Here is a 24,350-nt window from a genome sequence, read left to right as displayed (position 1 = left end):
GTTTTATCACCTAAATGTGCTTCCCTAGAGAGTATAATTTATTCCTACCTTCACTTTTTAAATTTGATGTCTTTCAAGTACTTTAATCTACAGGTTTCCCTCTTTATCCCTTTCTTTTTCTTACAATTTATCAGTTGAAGGACCTGGGCTGTTTGGCCCGTAGTTTCCTGGGTTTTGCTGATTGAAAACTCATGGGGCAGTTCAACATGTCCCTGTGTCCTCTGGATTTCCTGGCACCTTTTATTTCACGAAACACAATGCTCAGTGGCCATATTATAAATGAAATGGATGGGAACGTGGAAACTTTGGTACATGATTCATTCATAATTGAGATACCACATGCCATCTTCTAATGTCCATAGCAGCTGGTTTCTTTTGAAAGAATTTCTAGGAAAGCCTTATTTTAGATGAAGTTTACATTGCAGTTCTTACCAACTGACTCATTTTTATCTCTCGTGCATCTTTAGGAGAGTATATCAAAGATCGCATCCCAGAAATCCCATTAACCTCTGGGTTATGCTAAAATTAGTTGTTCGACTTTTCAAGTCTGTGTTTCAGTAACAGAAACTCCATGTTTCTAATATTTGTTTTGTAGCATTCTTAAACTGTTACATGTATGTGTACCTCTGCAATTTCATGTTCCATTTATGTCAGCCAGGAAGGGAAAATATGGAGAAACTATGATTTATCTGAAAGATTTTGGGAATAAGCTCTTTCAATCAAGTAAATATTCTCCTTAGCTGAGTGTATTTATAGGTGCCTTTAAGTATATGGTTAGTTTCCAAGGAATTCGTATCCAACTAAATACATATACACTACATATGGAATATAATTCAACTTTTCTTCAATGAATCATGATCTTAATGCTGCCTTACGGCCACCTCTATGAGTGATTTTTTTAAAAATATTTATTTATTTGCCTGCACCAGGTCTTGGTTGTGGCGTGTGGGATCTTTTAGTTGCAGCATGCAGGAACTAGTTCCCTGACCAGGGATCGAACCCAGGCCCCCTGCATTGGGGGCACAGAGTCTTAACCGCTGAAGCACCAAGGAAGTCCTTATGAGTGATTTTTAAACACCCCAAAAGTCACAATTAAAAATATACCTGGGGCTTCCCTAGTGGCGCAGTGATTGAGAGTCCGCCTGCTGATGCAGGGGACACGGGTTCGTGCCCCGGTCCAGGAGGATCCCACATGCCGCGGAGCAGCTGGGCCTGTGAGCCATGGCCGCTGAGCCTGCGCATCTGGAGCCTGTGCTCCGCAAAGGGAGAGGCCACAGCAGTGAGAGGCCCGCGTACTGCAAAAAAAAAAAAAAAAAAAAAAAACCAAACACACACACACAAAAAATAAAATAAACCTGTATCAAATAAATAAATCTGTATCAATTTTTTTTAGACTTTTGTAACTTTCTCTTAAAGGAGAAAGTTTGCAGTCTTAAAATCATGGAATTGAGGCCTCTTGAGATCACTGAGGGAGGGAAAGAGAGGGAGACCAATGAAACTGAAAGGCCACCAAGGGGCCCACTGAAGAGCCAGGTTCCTGTTGGCTGTGCTGCAGGAAGACAAGGCCACCTGTCCGTGGGCAGCAGTGTGTCCCCTGAGACAGGTCTATTGAAACCAGATCCTTGGCTGACCCAGGTTATTAGAGGTAGGCTTCCTCATCATTATCAGGGAAAAGAGGAGGGGAAAGGGTTGGTTTCTACATTACCTTGGCAGGAGGCCCATTTCTCATTTTTTTTCCTTCACATGTTCAAAATACCTATTATATATCAGAAACTATAGGTGCTGAGTTTACACTGGTGAACAGAACTCTCAGGGAGCTTATAATGCAGAGATGGAGCCAGACCATCAACAAGCAATCAGACTAGAGAAGAGATGGACCATTAGGGATGTGGGAAGAGCAAGGAGAATGATAGGGGCACCTCTTTAGATGGGGAGACTCAGCAGCCACCATATAGAGGGTGAGGAAACGGTGTTTCAGGGCAAGAACATAGCATGTGCCAAGGCCGTGAGGCAGGCTTGGTATTTTTGAGAAACTGAAAGAAGGCCACTTTTTTTTTTTAACTTTACAATAAATTTTATTGACTGTTTTTTCTTTATACAAAAAGAACTACTTATACACTGTGTGATTGTTGCTTTAATTTTTTTTAATTTTATTTTATTTATTTTCTTATACAGCAGGTTCCTATTCGTTATCCATTTTATACATATTAGTGTATACATGTCAATCCCAACCTCTCAATTCATAACACCCCACCCCCACCTACCACTGCTTTCCCCCCTTGGTGTCCATACGTTTGTTCTCTACATCTGTGTCTCAATTTCTGCCCTGCAAACTGGTTCATCTGTACCATTCTTCTAGGTTCCACATATATGCGTAAATATGCAATATTTGTTTTTCTCTTTCTGACTTCCTTCACTCTGTATGACAACCTCTAGATTCATCCACATCTCTACAAATGACCCAATTTCGTTCCTTTTTATGGCTGAGTAACATTCCATTGTATATATGTACCACATCTTCTTTATCCATTTGTCTGTCGATGGCCATTTAGGTTGCTTCCATGACCTGGCTATTGTAAATAGTGCTGCAGTGAACACTGGGGTGCATGTGTCTTCTTGAATTATGGTTTTCTCTGGGTATATGTCCAGTAGTGGGATTACTGTGTCATAAGGTAATTCTATTTTTAGTTTTTTAAGGAACCTCCATACTGTTCTCCATAGTGGCTGTACCAATTTACATTCCCACCAACAGTGCAAGAGGGTTCCCTTTTCTCCACACCCTCTCCAGCATTTGTTGTTTGTAGATTTTCTGATGATGCCCATTCTAACTGGTGTGAGGTGATACCTCATTGTAGTTTTGATTTGCATTTCCCTAATAATTAGTGAGGTTGAGCAGCTTTTCGTGTGCTTCCTGACCATCTTTATGTCCTCTTTGCAGAAATGTCTATCTGGGTCTTCTGCCCATTTTTGGATTGGGTTGTTTGTTTTTTTAATATTGAACTGCATGAGCTGTTTATATATTTTGGAGATTAATCCTTTGTCCGTTGATCCGTTTGCAAATATTTTCTCCCATTCTGAGGGTTGTCTTTGTCTTGTTTATGGTTTGCTTTGCTGTGCAAAAGCTTTTAAGTTTCATTAGGTCCCATTTGTTTATTTTTGTTTTTATTTCTATTACTCTAGGAGGTGGATCAAAACAGATCTTGCTGTGATTTATGTCAAAGACTGTTCTTCCTATGTTTTCCTCTAAGAGTTGTATAGTGTCTGGTCTTACATTTAGGTCTCTAATCCATTTTGAGTTTATTTTTGTGTGTGGTGTTAGGGAGTATTCTAATTTCATTCTTTTACATGTAGCTGTCCAGTTTTCCCAGCACCACTTATTGAAAAAGAATGTCTTTTCTCCATTGTATATCCTTGCCTCCTTTGTCATAGAGTATTTGACCATAGGTGCATGGGTTTATTGCTGGGCTTTCTATCCTGTTCCATTGATCTATATTTCTGTTTTTGTGCCAGTACCATGTTGTCTTGATTACTATAGCTTTGTAGTATAGCCTGAAGTCGGGGAGTCTGATTCCTCCAGCTCTGTTTTTTTCCCTCAAAACTGCTTTGGCTATTCGGGGTCTTTTGTGTCTCCATACAAATGTTAAGATTTTTTGTTCTAGTTCTGTAAAAAATGCCACTGGTAATTTGATAGGGATTGCATTGAATCTGTAGATTGCTTTGGGTAGTATAGTTATTTTCACAATATTGATTCTTCCAATCCGAGAACATGGTATATCTCTCCATCTGTTGGTATCATCTTTAATTTCTCTCAACAGTGTCTTATAGTTTTCTGCATACAGGACTTTTGTCTCCCTAGGTAGGTTTTTTTCCTAGGTATTGTATTCTTTTTGTTGCAATGGTAAATGGGAGTGTTTCCTTAATTTCTCTTTCAGATTTTTCATCATTAATGTATAGGAATGAAAGAGATTTCTGTGCATTAATTTTGTATCCTGCAACTTTACCAAATTCATTGATTAGCTCTAGTAGTTTTCTGATGGCATCTTTAGGATTCTCTATGTATAGTATCATGTCATCTGCAAACAGTGACAGTTTTACTTCTTCTTTTCCAATTTGTATCCCTGTTCTTCTCTGATTGCCATGGCTAGGCCTTCCAAAACTATGCTGAATAATAGTGGCGAGAGTGGACATCCTTGTCTTGTTTCTGATCTTAGAGGAAATGCTTTCAATTTTTCACCATTGAGAATGATGTGTGCAGTGGGTTTGTCATATATGGCCTTTATTATGTTGAGGTAGGTTCCCTCTTTGCCTACTTTCTGGAGAGGTTTTATCCTAAATGGATGTTGAATTTTGTCAAAAGCTTTTTCTGCATCTATTGAGATGATCATATGGTTTTTATTCTTCAATTTGTTAATATGCGGTATCACATTGATTGATTTGTGTATATTGAAGAATCCTTGCATCCCTGGGATAAATCCCACTTGATCATGATGCATGATCCTTTTAATATGTTGTTGGATTCTGTTTGCTAATATTTTGTTGAGGATTTTTGCATCTATGTTCATCAGTGATATTGGTCTGTAATTTTCTTTTTTTGTAGTATCTTTGTCTGGTTTTGGTATCAGGGTGATGGTGGCCTCATAGAATGAGTGTGTGAGTGTTCCTTCCTCTGCAGTTTTTTGGAAGAGTTTGAGAAGGATGGGTGTTAGCTCTTCTCTACATGTTTGATAGAATTCACCTGTGAAGCCATCTGGTCCTGAACTTTTGTTTGTTGGAAGATTTTTTTTGTGTGTGTGTGGTACGCAAGCCTCTCACTGTTGTGGCCTCTCCCGTTGCGGAGCACAGGCTCCAGACGCGCAGTTTCAGCGGCCGTGGCTAACGGGCCCAGCCACTTCCCAGCATGTGGCATCCTCCCAGACCAGGGCACGAACCCGTGTCCCCTGTATCAGCAGGTGGACTCTCAACCACTGCGCCACTAGGGAAGCCCCTGTTGAAAGATTTTTCATCACAGTTTCAATTTCATTACTTGTGATTGGTCTCTTCGTATTTTCTATTTCTTCCTGGTTCAGTCTTGGAAGTTTATACCTTTCTAAGAATTTGTCCATTTCTTCCAGGTTGTCCATTTCTTCCAGGTTGTCCATTTTATTGGCATAGAGTTGCTTGCAGTCATCTCTTGAGATGTTTTGTATTTCTGCGGTGTCTGTTGTAACGTCTCCTTTTCCATTTCTAATTTTATTGATTTGAGTCCTCTCCCTCTTTTTCTTGATGAGTCTGGCTAGTGGTTTATCAATTTTGATTATCTTCTCAAAGAACCAGCTTTTAGTTTTTTTGATCTTTGCTATTGTTTTCTTTGTTTCTATTTCCTTTATTTCTGCTCTGATCTTTATGATTTCTTTCCTTCTGCTAACTTTGGGTTTTGTTTGTTCTTCTTTCTCTAGTTCCTTTAGTTGTAAGGTTTGATTTTTTATTTGAGATTTTTCTTGTTTCTTGAGGTAGGCTTGTATATAGCTATAAACTTCCCTCTTACAACTGCTTTTGCTGCATCCCATAGGTTTTGGATCGTCGTGTTTTCATTGTCATTTGTCTCTAGGTATTTTTTGATTTCCTCTTGATTTGTTCAGTGATCTCTTGGTTACTTAGTAACGTACTGTTTAGCCTCCATGTGTTTATGTTTTTTACATTTTTTTCCCTGTAATTGATTTCTAATCTCATAGCATTGTGGTCAGAAATGACGCTTGATATGATTTCAATTTTTTAAAATTTACTGAGGCTTGATTTGTGACCCAAGATGTGATCTATCCTATAGAATGTTCCGTGCGCACTTGAGAAGAAAGTGTAATCTGCTGTTTTTGGATGGAATTTAAGTATCAATTAAATCTATCTGGTCCATTGTGTCATTAAAGCTTGTGTTTCCTTATTAATTTTCTGTTTGGATGATCTGTCCATTGGTGTAAATGAGGTGTTAAAGTCCCCCACTCTTGTGTTACTGTCGATTTCCTCTTTTATAGCTGGTAGCAGTTGCCTTATGTATTGAGGTGCTCCTATGTTGGGTGCATATATATTTATAATTGTTATATCTTTTTCTTGGATTGATCCCTTGATCATTACATAGTGTCCTTCCTTGTCTCTTGTAACATTCTTTATTTGAAAGTCTATTTTATCTGATATGAGTATTGCTACTCCAGCTTTCTTTTGATTTCCATTTGCATGGAATATCTTTTTCCATCCCCTCACTTTCAGTCTGAATGTGTCCCTTGGTCTGAAGTGGGTCTCTTGTCAACAGCATATATACAGGTATTATTTTTGTATCCATTCAGCAAGCCTGTGTCTTTTGGTTGGAGCATTTAATCCATTCACGTTTAAGGTAATTATCGATATGTATGTTCCTATTTCCATTTTTTTAATTGTTTTGAGTTGGTTTTTATAGGTCCTTTTCTTCTCTTGTGTTTCCCACTTAGAGAAGTTCCTTTAGCATTTGTTGTAGAGCTGGTTTGGCGGAGTGGAATTCTCTTAGCTTTTGCTTGTCTGTAAAGCTTTTGATTTCTCCATCGAATCTGAATGAGATCCTTGCTGGGTAGAGTAATCTTGGTTGTAGGTTCTTCCCTTTCATGACTTTAAGTATATCATGCCACTGCCTTCTGACTTGTAGAGTTTCTGCTGAGAAATCAGCTGTTAACCTTATGGGAGTTCCCTTATATGTTGTCTCTTTTCCCTTGCTGCTTTCAATAATTTTTCTTTGTCTTTAATTTTTGCCAGTTTGATCACTATATGTCTTGGCATGTTTCTCCTTGGATTTATCCTGTATGGGACTCTCTGCGCTCCTGGACTTGGGTAGCTATTTCCTTTCCCATGTTAGGGAAGTTTTCGACTATAATCTCTTCAGATATTTTCTCTGGTCCTTTCTCTCTCTCTTCTCCTTTTGGGACCCCCATAATGCGAATGTTGTTATGTTAAATATTGTCCCAGAGGTCTCTTAGGCTGTCTTCATTTCTTTCCATTCTTTTTTCTTTATTCTGTTCTGCAGCAGTGAATTCCACCATTCTGTCTTCCAGGTCACTTATCTGTTCTTCTGCCTCAGTTATTCTGCTATCGATTCCTTCTAGTGTATTTTTCATTTCAGTTATTGTGTTGTTCATCTCTGTTTGTTTGTTCTTTAATTCTTCCAGATCTTTGTTAAACATTTCTTGCATCTTCTCAATCTTTGCCTCCATTCTTTTTGTGAGGTCCTGGATCATGTTCACTATCATTATTCTGAATTCTTTTTCTGGAAGGTTTCCTATCTACAATTCATTTAGTTGTTTTTCTGCGGTATCTTGTTCCTTCATTTGGTACATAGCCCTCTGCCTTTTCATCTTGTCTGTCTTTCTGTGAATGTGGGTTTTTTTTTTTTTTTTTTTTTTTTTTTTTTTTTTTTTTTTGCGGTATGCGGGCCTCTCACTGTTGTGGCCTCTCCCGTTGCGGAGCACAGGCTCCGGACGCACAGGCCTAGCGGCCATGGCTCACGGGCTTAGTTGCTCTGCGGCATGTGGGATCTTCCCGGACCAGGGCACGAACCCGTGTCTCCTGCATCGGCAGGTGGATTCTCAACCACTGCGCCACCAGGGAAGCCCTGTGAATGTGGTTTTTGTTCCACAGGCTGCAGGATTGTAGTTCTTCTTGCTTCTGCTGTCTACCCTCTGGTGGATGAGGCTTGTGCAAGTTTCCTGATGGGAGGGACTGATGGTGGTTAGACCTGGCTGTTGCTTTGGTGGGCTGAGCTCAGTAAAACTTAAATTCACTTGTCTGCTGATGGGTGGGGCTGGGTTCCCTCCCTGTTGGTTGTTTGGCCTGAGGCGACCCAACACTGGAGCCTACCCGGTCTCTTTGGTGGGGCTAATGGCTGACTCTGGGAGGGCTCACGCCAAGGAGTACTTCCCAGAACTTCTGCTGCCTGTGTCCTTGTCTCCACGGTGAGCCACAGCCACCCCCCGCCTCTGCAGGAGACACTCCAACACTAGCAGGTAGGTCTGGTTCAGTCTCCCCTGGGGTCACTGCTCCTTCCCCTTGTTCCCAATGAGCACACTACTTTGTGTGTGCCCTCCAAAAGTGGAGTCTCTGTTTCCCCCAGTCCTGTCAAAGTCCTGCAATTGCATCCCACTAGTCTTCAAAGTCTGACTCTCTAGGAATTCTCCTTCCGTTGCCAGACCCACAGATTGGGAAGCCTGACGTGGGCCTCAGAACCTTCACTCCAGTGGGTGGACTTCTGTGCTATAAGTGTTCTCCATTTGTGAGTCACCCCCCCGCCGGCAGTTATGGAATTTGATTTTATTGTGATTGTGCCCCTCCTACCATCTCATTGTGGCTTCTCCTTTGTGTTTGGATGTGGTGTAACTTTTTTGGTGAGTTCCAGTGTCTTCCTATGGATGATTGTTCAGCAGTTTGTTGTGATTCTGGTGTTCTTGCAAGAGGGAGTGAGAGCACGTCCTTCTACTCCACCATCTTGAACCAGTCTCGTTGCTCTTACTTTTTTTTTTTTTGAGGTATAGTTGATTTACAATATTATGTTAGTTTCAGATATATAATGTAGTGATTGAAAATTTTTATAAATTATACTCCATTCATAGTTATTTTAAGATATTGGCTATATTCCTTGGGCAGTACAATATATCCTTGTGGCTTATTTATTTTATACATAATAATTTGTACCAAAAGAAAGCCACTTTAATTCAAGTAATGAACAGTCAGGAACCTGAAGCAGGACTTTTACCACCTTCTCAAAAGTCAGTTTTCACTCAGGCAAATACTGAAACGTAATGGTCCTTTTGGGCAACTTTACTTGACCCATAAAGCATTTTGTATATCCTATGGAAAGCCATCTCACAAGCACAGATGTTGGAATATATGTATAGCATTGATACATGTTGACCTGCTTATTTTACTTAGAACTAGCAACTCTGGTTTTCCTTGATCCTGCCCTGGGAGATTGGGCAAAACGGTTTCATCAACATCATGAATTGGCTTAAGCATAGGTCAAGCTGATTTATAAAGTTTCAAAACTTACCTAAAATATTTCTGAATCTTTGTCATCAGCTATTTGGTTTTTGTGGATCTCCTTTCCAAATGACCAGGTAGACTATAAAATACCCACAGTTTCTAATTAATGACATTTCCTCACAAAAAAAACGTTTTTATCTTTCGTGATTAATGGTCTGGAAATGGGAGAACCCTAGAATCATTTTGTTGAAGATGACCTATAAACATGAGCTGGGTAGTTGGGTCTCTGCATGAGAATTATGCCTAGTGTCACACAGCTAGGTTCCTATTGGTAGCAAAAAGGAAGGGGACTTGCCTTTACTGAGCCTTAGTGTGACGTTGCGTTAAAAGGACAGCTTGAGCTCTTCACTGAGGCTTTCCAGTGCTCTCCTTTTCCTATTTTGCACACACGTCTGGTTTCTATTTTAATATTAGTGTAACTCCGTTCCCTCTTTCCTTTGCTTTTCTCTCAAGATTGACAGCCCCATGGCAGGAAGGCCCACCCTGTTATTGACTGGTCATTGTACCCTACTGTGGGCTGGGCAGGCACTCTTTAGTTGCTTCTTTTCCCTTCCTTTCTTTTCTTTTCGGAGCTTTTCTTTCCTCACCCACCCACTTCCTATGACTTTCCTTCTCCTCTGTGGTCCACCCCCCCAAATCTTTTATATCTCTCCCTACTTTTCACTCTGTTACTTTTCTTCCCTACCCTCCCATCTTTTCCCTTGATTCATTTCCACAACCCGTGTCCCATCTTCTTTGATGCTAATAGCATTTGGCATTGCATTTTGATCAGTTACCCAACTAATAGCAGCAGGCTCCATGTGTGCATTATTTAAACTTCATTTTAGGGACTCTGGCACATCCTGCTTTGTGTATGCCCAAGTCTCCAATGCCTAGATGAGGTCCTTGTGTTTAGGGTTGGGGAATTAATACATTCCTGGGAATAAACAAATGATTGGACACATTGCTGGTCAACTTGATGGTGTCCATAATCCACAATTTCTGCCTCAGAAGAAATTTCTGGATCTTGAAACTTGCAGGCTCTCCCAAATAAATGAGAATGGATAGATAGATAGATGACAAGTATAGAAGATGCTCTGTGTTGTTTATCACACGATAGAGTAAGTCTCTGCATTGTAGGCAAAAGAATGCGGTTAGTAAGGTCTGGGTTTTAGTCCTGGCTTGTCCTTTCCTGCAGGCTTACATGAGAAAGCTATACCCTTTCTCAATGTGGGTTCATTAATCTGAAAGTGAGCTACCTTACCCAGAGTGTGTGAGAAGAGATGTGTGTAAAAGCACTTTATGAATTACAAAACACTACACGAATGAAGCATCGTTATGTTGCCTGTATTAGTCATAATACAGTCAGGAATTTAAAATTAGACTCTTATTATAAATATATGATTTACTTTTAAACTTATTTGTTGAAAGAATGTATCTCATCTTCAAATAAAGCGATGGCATGAGCTTGAGACCATAGAGAATAGTTTATTGAAAAGCCTCCCTTTTGTAGGATTTTAGGATTAAAATTACACAACGATGAAAATAAATGTGTGCTTTTAATAGTAAATGTTACACAAATCAATGTGATGGTTTTCCTTATGCTAATTTTTATTCTTTAAATAAACTTATAATGTTCTATATATGATACAGTTGAGTTGTAGAGTAGCCATACCTATGAATGACTTATCTTAGGGTTTAAAAATTCATAAGCTTGAACTTCTTTTGTTTAGGTCCCAGACTATGGAGGAGAATGAACTAACCACATCCATCAGAGATGTTAATCGTGGTTTCTCCTTGTTAATTTTCTTCTCTCTCTGAAACTTTGGCCCACTCAAAATAGAGAAATGAGTGAAACCCATCTCGCTAAATTGAGTCATGATGAGTGCATCTGTGTGACCTTTGCTGGGCCTCTGATTGACAAGTGAAGGAGAAAAGGGCTAAATCCTGAACCTCCTTCAGTGTCCCCAGTTCTCCCACCTTAGTGAGCCCCAGATCACTTGCTTTGTCTTAAGTAAGCTGTGTGCTTCTACCTCTCCGTTCTCCTTTCATTCCTACAGCCCATGCAGGATGCGCTGACAGACCTTCCGGAATGGTATGGAATAAAAAGCATGCAGGCCCACTGGATCGGGGACTGTGTGGGCTGCCATTTGGACTTCACATTAAAGGTGATCGAGCAAGAGCATCTCCAGCAATTATTGCTCAGAAACCCCCTTCTGCATTTTTAGGACTCTTTGAAGAGACCAGCAACTTGAGACTCTGCAGCAGTGCTAATCCAGTAGAAAGATACTGAGAGTCACATATGTAATTTCAAATTTTCTAGTAGCCACATTTTTTAAAGTGCAAAAAAACAGGTGAAATTAATTTAATAACATTTTATTTAACTCATTACATCCAAAATTTTCATTTCAAGATGTGATCACATCTTAGGCCTTTGCTTCTCCACCAGGGTGAGGGATGCGGGTCTCTGAGCCACCTGGCTACTGTATGTGGAATGTCTTCTGTATTCTCTCCCTTGCCCAATATTTTATCATGAAAGTGTTTTCCATCTCCATTCCTGGACCCACCTGAAAATGAGACATCTCCGGAGGGAACACTCTCAGTCCTGCAGATACAGGGCCATGTGGCTGTGCTTCTGAGGCCGCACGCCTGGCTCCATAGGTGACACCTAATTGGCACTCAGTCCATAGTGTGGACTTTTAGTTCTGGGCCCCAAGTGCTTCGCACATCATTGGCACTTTGTGAGCACATTTGAATGTGTGAAGGAAGGAGGATCTGGCCTCTCTGTGTCCTCTGTGTCTGTCACATAGTTGGCATTCAGTTGGTGCGTAATGTTTGACTCTTCCTTGAAAGGCATTTAACCAGCCCTAGGAGCACTCATTCTTGAGCTCAGCTCAGGCTGTCCTTTCTTTCCTATTCAAAATGGAATTAGCCTCAGTGTCTTTTTCTGGTTAGAAATGTTGATGCCTTTATTTGTAACTTAAATCCTGGAGGGAAGTATAGCTCCTTTCTCAGGACAAATAACATTGACAGTTATTATTGATTTGTGAACAGAGGAGCCAAGAACCGGGGAAGGCATCCTTCTGAGCATGCTTTGACCCCCTTTGATTTGGGGCCCCCAAGTACACCTGGTTGTGGGCACTGGGGAGGCCTCCTGAAAGAGGAGCTGCGACCCTCTTCTCTCTTGCCCTTTCTGCCCCTGCCAGGGACCACCTCAGGTACCCACATCCCTGTGGCTATGGTCAGAACTGTCACCACTGTCTGGGATTGGGGAGGGGTGGGAGGAAGGGATATGGCTGGGGAGCACAGCAGCCCCAGAGGGAGGACTGAGAAGTGAAATGACTCTGCTTCCCCCCTGCCAGGTTGATGGGCAAGTCACAGGAGAAAAGCTGAGCGCCTACACGGCCACCCCCGAGGCCATTTACGGCACCTCCCACGTGACCATCTCTCCCAGCCACAGACTCTTACATGGGCACAGCTCTCTGAAGGAAGCCTTTCGGAAGTCTCTCATCCCTGGCAAAGGTGAGTTGGCAAGTTAAGGTTACGACGGGGGCATTATGCCTTATGTTTCACAGAGTTCACGGTCCTTTCACATATGTCATCTTGTGTGATCTGTTATTCTCCTTGGCCTAACTTTTCATGTTTTGCTTTTAAATCTTGAGGATCAAAAAGAGCTCTGAAAATGTTAAGTTACTTGGAGTTACTAGTTCGTCCACTTCTTAAGTTTTTGTTTGAATGCTCAACTCTTTCCCTTTAAATATAATCTAGATTTAAAGCGCTTTTCTGATAGGAATAGAATCTGGTACTTAACTTATAATTTTATCATCAAATAAAACTATACTGACAGGGACAGGAAGGAAGCCAATGACAATTAGAGGAAACATTTTCAATAACTTAATTTTAGTATCTTTAAGAATTCACACAGTGATCTGAGCAGACAAGCAGAGTCCTGCTCAATACACGTCTTAAATGAGTGGATCAAGCTGACCTAGAATTGGCATAGTGGGTGTTGGTCAGTGAGGATTTGGAAGTGCCTACGCATTAGTCAATATTCCAGGGTTGCAAGCAACAGAATCCATCTCTGGCTAACCCAGGGGAGGAGGGGAACATACTGGAAAGCTGTGGGGAAGAACCAGTCTGGAAGAGGACTTGGACCAGACAGCCATGGGGGTTTGGGCAGCAGGAACTAATAGTCTCTTGCATATCACTGACTGAGTGAATCTGCTCTCACCTCGCCCTCAGTGCTTGGGGCACTTGGTTTGAGATTCCTGTTGCAGGGAAGGGTATTCACTTGGTATAACTGGGGACCCTGGCCTTTTTGTTGGCCAAGGGAAGGCCAGGCACCTTCCTTGATAGACCAACAAGACTGTCATCAGTGAGGAAGAGGTAGCTTTCTAAAACTTAGAGGCTCTTACCAGAGGAAGGGGATATGATCCTGGGCAGGCGAAAGGAACTCCCCTGTCATTTACAAGTAGGTCTCCAGAGAAATGTAAAATTTCTGTAAAAATCTCAGCCTACTTCACTTTTCATAGACTATAAACTTCAACCCAAAGCACACAGTCTGAATTATTGGAGGTCTATTTAAATTATTTGCTTAATAAAATTTTTTGAATGGTGGCATTAAGTTTTTTTTTTAATTGCTATTCTTAAAATAGTCAGAATGAAAGATTTCCTGATCACATTGGAAAGATAAACAATGTCATCCCAGCTTATCTCTGCTTAGGACTTCTAACTGTGTACTAAACAACGTTAATATTCAGATCAGTTAATACTTACTGAGAGCCTGCAACATACTGAGCACTTGGGATGCATAGATGGCCATTCACAGTCCTGTCTTCAGGGGCGGAGGCAGGGTCATAGCAGAGGAGACCCAGATGCATATGTAATTCACTGGCACGGGACAGATATCATTTGATTTCATCTCTTTTGTTGTTGTATATTGAAATGGAGAAAAGACTCTTAAGATTTCAGCGTGTGCTTATAAAGTCCAGTAGCTATCTCTCTCAGTTTTATTTTCTACATATTCAAAAGAAAGATTGAATTGTTTTCAACTGTTTAGTTTAAAGGGAAAACTCGTTGTTTTTACTTTCTTTTTTTTTTTTTTTTTTTTTGCGGTACGCGGGCCTCTTACTGTTGTGGCCTCTCCGGCTGCGGAGCGCAGGCTCAGCGGCCATGGCTCACGGGCCCAGCTGCTCCGCGCCATGTGGGATCTTCCCGGACCGGGGCACAAACCCGTGTCCCCTCCATCGGCAGGTGGACTCTCAACCACTGCGCCACCAGGGAAGCCCCTGTTTTTACTTTCATGAGCATTTTGAGATTCCTTGAGGGCTATGTTGGTTGAATAATATCTAAAATTGAAAAACTGAAAAATATAAACATCTGGCCTTAGATTTTTTTCCCATGGTTAATTTGGGGACACAAATTAAAATGAAGTAATAGCAGTAGAGGATTAACTAGCTGATAAGTTACAAAAGATGGAGTTCCTGACATGAAAGACACTATATAAATCCAAAACATTTTCATATGTAAGAAATTAAGAAATGATTTTAGCATATGCAGAGAGCAATGTTTTCATGATCAAATATTTGGATATCAGCAGATCTGACTTGGCCTGGTTATTTCCTTTTGGCGCTGAATGGCTCATTCACTTTGTTTTCCCCTCTTTTTAGTAATCTCTGAAATAATTACAAATGGAACACTACACTTGGCTCTAAATTTTCTGATTCTAATTTTCAGAATGGAAATATTCTTTTTGCAGATGTCAGTTTATTCAAAGTCTCTAGATTAATTTGCATGTCAAGTCTCTGGATGTTGACATGTAGAATCAGTCATTTATGGCCAGTACAATGCTTGAGTGTAATGCAGTTTTCCCAGTGAATTAAAATTACCATATGAATATGGATTTATGCCTCCTTTGGCCTTTGAGGTCACATTTTAAACCTGAACATCTTATCACCAGTGTCATTTACCATTGCCATCTGGCTCAAATCAGGCAAGCAGCTTGGTTTTCCCTCAAATGTCCAGTTTTGAGGGTAACTATTGTTAAAGCAGTGACTGCTGCAAGTCATGGCAGCACACAGTTGTGAGTGAGTATATCACTTGCACAAGTTTAAATTCTCAAACGTGAGTTTCTGCAGTTGCTAAGTTGATTTCTGCATATTGGCTCCTGAGTTGGCACAAGATGATCAAGGTTCTGATCCCAGATCCATCCTATGACTTAAGGATGGTCATTTCACCTTTGTAAGTTGAGTTTTCTCTGCAGCGCAGGTGATGGGGCTATCGGGCAAGGTGGGGTGGAGCGCTTGGTGGGAACAGAGGGAGCCCTGAGGGGTCTGAGGAGGAGGATGACACATGTGGACAGGGTGATGCGTGAGTCGCAGAGTAGAGGCAGGAGAGCTGGTTTACCCCATTAGTTAGGGTGAGAGATGGTGAAGACCCTAGAACAGTGGCCATCAGAATGGAGGGGCGAGAACAGCTCTGAGAAGTATTTGGAAGGCTCCTGGGACAACTCCCTGATTTCTGGCCTGTCCGACTGGGTTGCTGATGTTTTTGACTAAATGTACTGTTTTTGCTCAGCATACTATAATTGGCACAGATTCCTTCAAGAGAGCAAAAATTAAGGTCCTTCTCTATACAGTTATTGAATTTGAGTGCATTTCCATCATCATTGGCATTACCTCCTTTCTCAGCTGACTGCCTCTGATTTAAGTCATGTTATGTAAGCTGTGACTTGATAGGAACTAGAAACCATAAAAAGCATCAATAGGGAAATATCATCAGAGTTCTAGAAGCTGTTCTGACATTTCCTGGAGTCTTTTCTTACATTCCTAATATTAAAATATGCAAACCCTGGGGCTTTGGAACCACACATTTCAGCTCTGAGTCACCAGTGGTCTACACAATGTATTTTTTGCCAAAAGGGTAAATGAGGTCTCCCTAATGGGTGACTTAGAAACCCTGTTGTTATTGACACATTAGAGAGAAGCCCCAGAACACTGAATAATTTATTGCTCCTGTTGTCTTGCCCCTTCTCCATTGATTCAGCATGGGGTGGGACAAAGGGTAAGGAACAGAATCCTGTGGATAATAGTTTATTCTCGAATCAGACTGCTCCTACTAGCATCCTTTCAGCACATGTTAATAGATGCTGTGTGGAGGAAAGCTTCCGTGCTCAGGTAACCTGGCATAAAGCAAAAATAAATAGGTTTCTTTGCTTCTGGACTTTTTAGTGCCTTCGCTGTTCTAATGTGCACTGCGACTGTCTACGAGGGGACATCATGCAGTTCTCCTCACGCTTACTTGACCAGAGGACCCTGTTTCCACAGAGCAACCCTGGGACCTGGTTGCAAGCAGCACTGCTTTGCTGAGTTATGAACAGAGACTTTGGTCTGTTTTTCCGTGGGGCGTGAAAGACCTGCCTTTTTTGCAGTGGGGGCCCTGAGAGTAGGGGGCAGCTTCTTGACTGGAATGTTTCCTTTGTAATTACTAACTATTAAGTTAGTAATCCTTTGTATCTTCTAAAGCATTTAGCTGTGACTTAACCCCTGTATGAAGTGCTTCAGCTACTTGGGATTTCTCCTTTGCTTCCTGCTTCATGTCACCAGCACATGACTAATGAGAAATGTGGAGAATGCTAGGCCTGGCCAAGAACTTTTTTCTAATTGAAAAACTGTCATAATAGACCTTTTATGTGGGAAAATGGAGAAAAATTCAACCCTTTAATGCAAGTACTCTACTTTTTTTTCATATTTTTCTTTTAATGACTTTATGGAGATATAATTCACATATCATAAAATTCACCCACTTAAAATGTGCAATTCAATGGTTTTTAGTATATCTACAGAGTTTTACAACCATCACCACTGTCAATTTTAGGACATTTTTATCATCCCCCAAAGAAATCCCATACCCTTTAGCAGTCACCCCCATTCCTCCTATTTCCCCCAGCCCCAGGCAGCCACTAATCTACTTTGTTTCTCCATAAACTTGCCTGTTCTGGACATTTCATATAAATGGACTCATACGATATGTGGTCTTTTGTGACTGGCTTCTTTCATTTAGTACAATGTTTTCAAGGTTCATCCATGTTGTAGTCAGTACTTCATTCCTTTTTACTTCAGAATAATATTCCATTGTATATACCAGATCTTATTTATCCCTTCATCAGTTGATGGACATTTTGTTTCTTTCCACTTTCCAACTAGCTGCTGTGAACGTTCGTTCAGATTTTTCTGTGGATATATGTTTTTATTTCCTTGTGTATATATCAGCTTGGCCAAAAAGTTCGTTCGGGTTTTTCTATCTGCTTGAATGGAAAAACCCGAACGAATTTTTTTGGCCAACCCAATATCTAGGAGTAGAATTGTTGGGTCTTATGGTAACTCTGTTTTTAACTGGTTGAGGAACAATCAGACTGTTTTTTAAAACAGCTGCTCTATTTTACATTCCCAGCAGCAGTACATGGGGGTTCCAATTTCTCCACGTCTTTGCCTACGCTTGTTATTGTCTGTCTTTTTTATTATGGTCGTGCTGGTGAGTGTGAAGCATTATCTCGTTGTGGTTTTGATTTGCATTTACCTGATGGCTAATGGTATTGAGCATCTTTTTATGTGCTTATTGGCCATTTATATATCTTCTTTAGAGAAATATCTGTTCAGATCATCTGCCCATTTTTAAATTTAGTTGTCTTTATTATTAAATTATAATAGTTTTTTATGCTAGATACAAGTTTTTTATCAGATATATGATTTACAAAAATGTTCTCCAGTTCTGTGCGTTTTCTTTTCACTTCCTTGCTGGTGTCCTTTGAAGCATAGAAGTTTTGAATTTTGGTAAAGTCCAATTTATCTACTTTTTCTTTTGTTTTTGCTTTTGGTGTCATATCTAAGAAACCATTGCCTAATCAAAGATCACAAAGATTTATACCTTTGTTTCTTCTAAGAAACTCTTCTAAGACTTTTATGGTTTTAGATCTTATATTTAGGTCTTTAATCCATTTTTAAATTAAGTATAATTTTTATATATAGCAAAGGTAGGAGTTTAACTTTGTTCTTTTGTACGTGTCATAAATCTTGTAAATTCGTGTTCCCGCACATGCTTATCTTAAAAATCAGACTGCTTCTGTCTTTATTTTTTGGTTTTTACTTCATATGATATCAGAAAATATTTCTTTGTTTTTAGGCAGGCTTCCCAATTGTTTTTTAATCCATACATAATATTCTGTCAACTCAAGTGTACCATAATATCCTAAATCTTCCCTATCATGTTGAACATTTGGCCTTTTTCATGTTTGGGCTATTATGGAGACAGCTCTTTGCCTCTGTAGAATTACTTCCTTAGGAAACATCCCCAAGAGTGTGATTTTTTTGGTCAAAGGTTATGAACCCTTTTCTAGTTCTGTTTACAAGTTGCTTTTATTGGTTTCTGAAAGGGCTATATCAGTTTAGAGTGCTGTATCCAATGATATATGAATTTCAGTGCAACTTCACAAACAGTGATGGTACCCTTCTAAAAGTTTTTCTTAATTTATCAGGTAAAAAATAATAATACTTCAAGATTACTTTAATTTCCATCTCTCTTTATAAAAATTAATTTGTGTTTTTAAAAATCTAGGTGATATATGTATATTACGTGAAATTACAGAGGGTACTAACAACAGCAATGACAGTAGCCTCCTTACCCAACCACTTTTAATTTTGGGGGGAATTTGTTACTTAGGATATAAGTTCGATGGCTGTGAGAGAGTCCTAGAAAAACAGTGACTAAAAGGACAGAAGTTTATTTCTTGCCCGCGTGACATGCAGAGTGGGTATAACAAGTCTGCTTTGTGGGGTGGTTGGGGCTGAGGCTCTTTCCGTCTTCCTGCTCTGCCCCTCTAGGACATTGCCCTTATCTGTGTGTTCTAGGTTGTTCTACACTTCATCTGCGTTGCAGTAAGAAGGTGGTGGGGGAAGAAGGGCAGCTCCTTCCCGTTGAGAGCATGACCTGCAAGTTGCTTCTACACTTAACCCCATGGCCATAGCCAGTGCAAGGGAAACTGAGTAGTGCTGCCATTAGCTACGCAGTCATGAGTCCAACTAAACATTCTATTGCTGAATCAGAAGGAGAGACAGATATGGGGTCAACTGGCAGTCTGTGCCACTGCTGTTTCTCTGGTATAGACCGCCACATGTCTGTATAATATGCCTACACTGCTGTCTCTCCATTCACCAGTTCTAGACATTACCTAGTGACTTTTATTCTCACTCCACCACGCCTCACTGTCCATCCTCCTAATAACATACCATAATTGCAGAATTTGCAAATGTATACCTCTTTTTTGAGAAGGGACCATATGGAATCAGAAATCTGGCTGTCCACTTTGAGGGTGTCAGCACTTCAGCAGCTCCAGCAGCAGGTGCTTCCCAGTCATGGTACCGGGGTTCTGGTTGAACCTCATCCCTGGAGACCCATTTGCGTTGCATTTTCACTCTGTCCCCACCATAACCCTGTCCTGTGCTTTCTGACACCCAAGGTGAAGGAAGGTCGGAGCTGGCTTAGATGTTTACAGAGCCTATCTTTACCTCTCTGAAAAATAAATCCTAATTCTTAGGCTTTTTTTTTTAAGGTCTTTCTGATGTGGACCATTTTTAAAGTCTTTATTGAATTTGTTACAATATTGCTTCTGTTTTATGTTTTGGTTTTTTGGCTGCGAGGCATGTGGGATCTTAGCTCCCCATCCAGGGATTGAACCTACACCCCGTGTGTTGGAAGGCGAAGTCTTAACCACTGGACCACCAGAGAAGTCCCCCTAGGCTTATTTTAACTTTGGGGTTTGTAGAACATATTTTAGATAAATCTATATAAAGTCTTAAAACATAGCGGGTATAAATAGTAATAGTTCATAAATTATAACTAGTTAATCGCTTATGTTGCAAAAGCTCAAATGAACTCACTAATTGTTTACCACCTCTCATCCCTTCTTCCTTTGGGACTTTATTGGGGGTCTTCATGCTTCCAGTCCTACATATATTCAGTGAAGGTTCATGTATGTATGGTTTATCTCACTGCTGCAGTAGTTGTAATAAGCTTCATTTAAGATGACACACTGTTTGGATAATTCCAAATTAAGTGTTTTATTATGACCACATAAATATTGGTCACCTGAGCCAAATATACTATGATTACATTTTCCTTTTTACATAACTTTCTATTTTTCCTGAAGTTCATGGTGTCCTCATTTTTATAATTTACTTTGTGTTCTTTGAATTTCTGACTGTCTTCCCACATCCTCCCAGAAGCTCTTTAAAACTCCTCTCAAGTTTTCTACATATTCCAGCCTGTCAGATAATCTGTCCATCGCCTATTTTTCCTGAAGATGCTTCCTGGGCCTCTTTGTCCTGCTTAAATCTGACCTGGTCATCCTCCAGACTTCTGTATATCTGTCATCCTGGGACTTCTTTCTGTCTCTGCTCTGCAAGTGTCCCTACCCTCTTTTCTTTGTTGGAGCCTCTGTTTCCTAGATCCCATGTCTGTCTCTTTCTTGATTTACCCCTTCCTTTTGCTGGACCACAACCTCTGGTATCTCCTTAGAAATGGTACATGGGAAGGAACTGTTTTGTCCTTGTATGTGTGGAAATCTCCTCTCTGTTCAGTCATTTTCTCCTTTCCTATCCACTTCCATCTTCAAGTGTTGTAGTTTAAAATTTCAGATATCTTTTAGTTTCACCATATAGATTGTTGTGTTTCTCATTTTTCTGTATACTTGAGGTACTTTCCAAAAGGAAAAGTGGGTGGTGGGAACATCTTTACTCCACCATCTGGAAAGTAAAAATGCCATTTTCATGTCTTTGGTTAGGAGCGCGAATGAATATTTTCATTTTTTTGTTTAATCTTTTGATTCTCCACTAGTGTGAATTATCTGTTAATACCTTCAAAGAACAAATTCTATAATAATTAGCACAAGACCACAGAAATTCTAAAGCTTATTTTTCTCACTTGTCTCCTCTGAGATTCAGATGGTGTTAGAGTCCCAGCAGACTGGCATCCACAGTTGATTGCTCTCATTTTCAGATTGCCTCACGCCCGTGATGGCTGTGAACATGCTCACCCAGCAGGAAGTCCCTGTTGTCATCTTGGCCAAAGCTGACTTTGAGGGCTCTCTGGATGCAAAAATAGGTAAGTAGCCATTAAAACGTAATCAGGATAATGTACTTAGCAGGTTTAAGATCAAAATGCTAGCCTGGAAGAGCTGACTATATATTCCATGATCTGTTTTGCCTCTTTGTAAAAATGAATGTCCCTTCATTTCATCATCTCTTATTTAAGCATCACATTTTGAAAACATACCAAGTATATCGCATCTTGCTAGTTGCTACTGAGAATGATGAAAAATGTCTGGCCCGTGGATTTTGCCAGTAGACCTAGTTGGTGAGACTTGCCTATACAATGTGGGGAACCATACAACTCAGATGAAAATCCAATTTCAGAATTCATAGAACCAACAGCAACTGCTGAGGTGGGCGTTCAAAGCACACATGACCAATGTAGGCTGGGTTTTTGGTGAAGGCTTTGTGGAGGAGGTGAACTTCAGCTATGCAAGAAAGGAATCGTGAAATAGTAAAATCGAAGTCATATTTAGAGCTGTAAATTGGATATCCTTGGCGGCCTTACTCATTCCTAAGAGTTCTAACCTATCATAACCTAACAGGAAGTCTGGGATTGAACCAAGGCATGAGACCTAATCATACCCAATCCAAGACCTACCCTCAGGGTAGACCTGAGCATCTCTCTACAGCTTTCCTACTGTAGATTCCAGCCAGTCTCCAATGTGCCAAAACCTGCGGAGAAAGTTATTTCCATACTCTCTATCTCCTAGCACACAGAAGAAATAACATTGCTTATTGAAATCATGTTTTTGCTCACAATTCTCAGATCCTTTTTTGGCAAACTGATTTGAAGAAACATCAACACGGAAAACAGATATTAAGCCACTCAAGTCATTCTCCTCTGACAATTTAAACCTAGAAAGTATGTTGCTTAAAGGAAATAATTCCTTCTATTACTTTAATGCATTTTATAATTAGTAAAATTCATTAATACAACCAGCCAAGATAAACAATAAAGGAAGCTCTTGTTGATGTGGCTTTTTTTTCCCCTTTTGTTTTTTTTGTGGTACGCAGGCCTCTCACTGCTGCAGCCTCTCCCGTTGCAGAGCACAGGCTCCAGACGCGCAGGCTCAGCGACCATGGCTCAGAGGCCCAGCCGCTCCGCGGCATGTGGGATCTTCCCGGAACGGGGCACGAACCCGCGTCCCCTGAATTGGCAGGCAGACTCTCAACCACTGCGCCACCAGGGAAGCCCCTGAGGGATCTTTTAATTGCAGCATGCAGACTTCTTAGTTGCCACATGCAGACTCTTAGTTGTGGCATGCGAGCTCTTAGTTTCAGCATGCATGCAGAATCTAGTTCCCTATCAGGGATTGAACCTGGGCCCCCTGCATTGGGATCGCGGAGTCCTACCCACTGGACCACCAGGGAAGTCTCCCCTTTTGGTATTTTGAGTCAAAGTCCTAACACAATATTGAGAGTTCTGAAGGATAAGGGAAAAAGAAAAAGGAAAATCTGATTTTCTTGGGTATGCATGGAAAATCATTTTTCCTGTTGTCTTGATTTCCCACACTTTTGTAATTAATGTTTTTTGTTTTTTTGTTTTTGTTTTTACTAGCAGACCATAAACAATTTTAATAACAGAAAATCTTGACTGGGTAGCATATTAAATTTAACCTTTTTTTAAAATTTTTTTATTTTATTTATTTTTTTTAAATTTTATTTTATTATTATTATTTTTTAACATCTTTATTTGAGTATAACTGTTTTACAATAGTGTGTTAGTTTCTACTTTACAACAAAGTGAATCAGTTATACATATACATATGTTCCCATATCTCTTCCCTCTTGCATCACCCTCCCTCCCACCCTCCCTATCCCACCCCTCTAGGTGGTCACAAAGCACAGAGGTGAACTCCCTGTGCTATGTGGCAGCTTCCCACTAGCTATCTAATTAACATTTGGTAGTGTGTATATGTCCCTGCCACTCTCTCACATCATGTTTTCTGAATTATTGGCTCTTGCCTTCCAAGAAGAACAGAAACAAAAGTAAACAAGAGTGAAAGTGGTGTTTTCACCATCTCACCTGCATGGTACAAATAGTTCACATTCTACTGGGCCCCACATGACCAGCACCGTGGCCCAGAGCAGTCTTTATGTGATCAAATAAACTCTGTGGCCACAATGTCTCCGTTCGAAGATTGCTCCTAGTTACTACAGACCACAAACTTTTGGAATGCAGTAAATGAGTTTTTTCCCTTCTTGACCATGAACACTTTTCAGCAACCTTTATTGCTTGCCATTTGTCCTCACCCTTCAGTAACCTTCAAGTCCACTCTGAGAGTTTGCTTCATTAGATGCTTTTCGTCCATAATCTCAGCTGGAACACTGCAGAACTTTCCATCATACCATGGAGTTTTCCATCTTACCAAGGAGCTTTAGAATGTGTGTCCCAAACATTAAATCACCCTTTTAGGGCAGCGTTCCGGAGAGGTTGTTCATGGACATCTGATGTAAGCATTTTGTGTATTACCCTTAGTTTTATCTCTCTCAGTTGCAGCGTGATGTGTAGTGTCCACAAGGATGTCAGCAGTTTTGACAGTTGACCCTACAGCAGTTCTCAACCAGAGGTGATTAGGCAGCAGGCAACATTTGGCAATTTTCGAAACATTTCTGCTGGTAGAGCCCAGGGATGCTCTTCAACATCCTACAGCACACAGAACAGGCCCCCCAGCAAAGTTCAGAATGTCAGTAGGACCCAGGTTGAGAAACCCTGGCCTACAGAACTAACAACTAAAAAGCCTGGGGTTTTTTTGGTTTTTTTTGGTGGTACGTGGGCCTCTCCTTGCTGTGGCATCTCCCGTTGCGGAGCACAGACTCCGGACGCTCAGGCCCAGCCGCTCCGCGGCACGCGGGATCCTCCCGGACTGGGGCACGAACCCGCGTCCCCTGCATCCGCAGGCAGACTCTCAACCACTGCGCCACCAGGGAAGCCCTAAAAAACCTGTTTTTATTAATAGCTGAAGCTGAAACAGCATGCCTTGGCCCTCTGGATGAGTGATTTACTTACATTCGACTCCATCTCCTCAAGGGCATATGTGGGTTGAAGAATAAACGTCTATTCAGAATGTACTGTTGCCTCTGGGAACAAAGCATAGTTTGAAGAAACACAGTGGCCAGCTTTCCACTTACTGACCAAGTGGATTTTTCTGGGGTGCTAGGAGCTGCTGGAGGAGTCAGCCCTGCTTCTCAAGA

The 24,350-nt window shown here is 40.8% G+C and overlaps 1 protein-coding gene across 5 annotated transcripts in view; it reads left to right on the top strand.

The window, feature by feature from the left end:
- Positions 1-24,350, top strand: part of LARS2 (leucyl-tRNA synthetase 2, mitochondrial) — a 283,460-nt gene that overhangs the window by 207,558 nt on the left and 51,552 nt on the right. For all 5 annotated transcript variants that reach the window (XM_067044468.1, XM_067044469.1, XM_067044470.1 and 2 more), the window contains 3 exons: positions 11,070-11,177; positions 12,372-12,531; positions 21,061-21,165. In XM_067044468.1, the coding sequence (XP_066900569.1) occupies positions 11,070-11,177; positions 12,372-12,531; positions 21,061-21,165 (373 nt within the window). The remainder of the gene's footprint in view (positions 1-11,069; positions 11,178-12,371; positions 12,532-21,060; positions 21,166-24,350) is intronic.

This window comes from Kogia breviceps, chromosome 10, assembly GCF_026419965.1.
Source record: "Kogia breviceps isolate mKogBre1 chromosome 10, mKogBre1 haplotype 1, whole genome shotgun sequence".
Lineage (NCBI taxonomy): Eukaryota > Metazoa > Chordata > Mammalia > Artiodactyla > Physeteridae > Kogia > Kogia breviceps.
The sequence above is the reverse complement of the archived record's forward strand: the minus strand, read 5'-3'. Positions and strand labels throughout refer to the sequence as shown.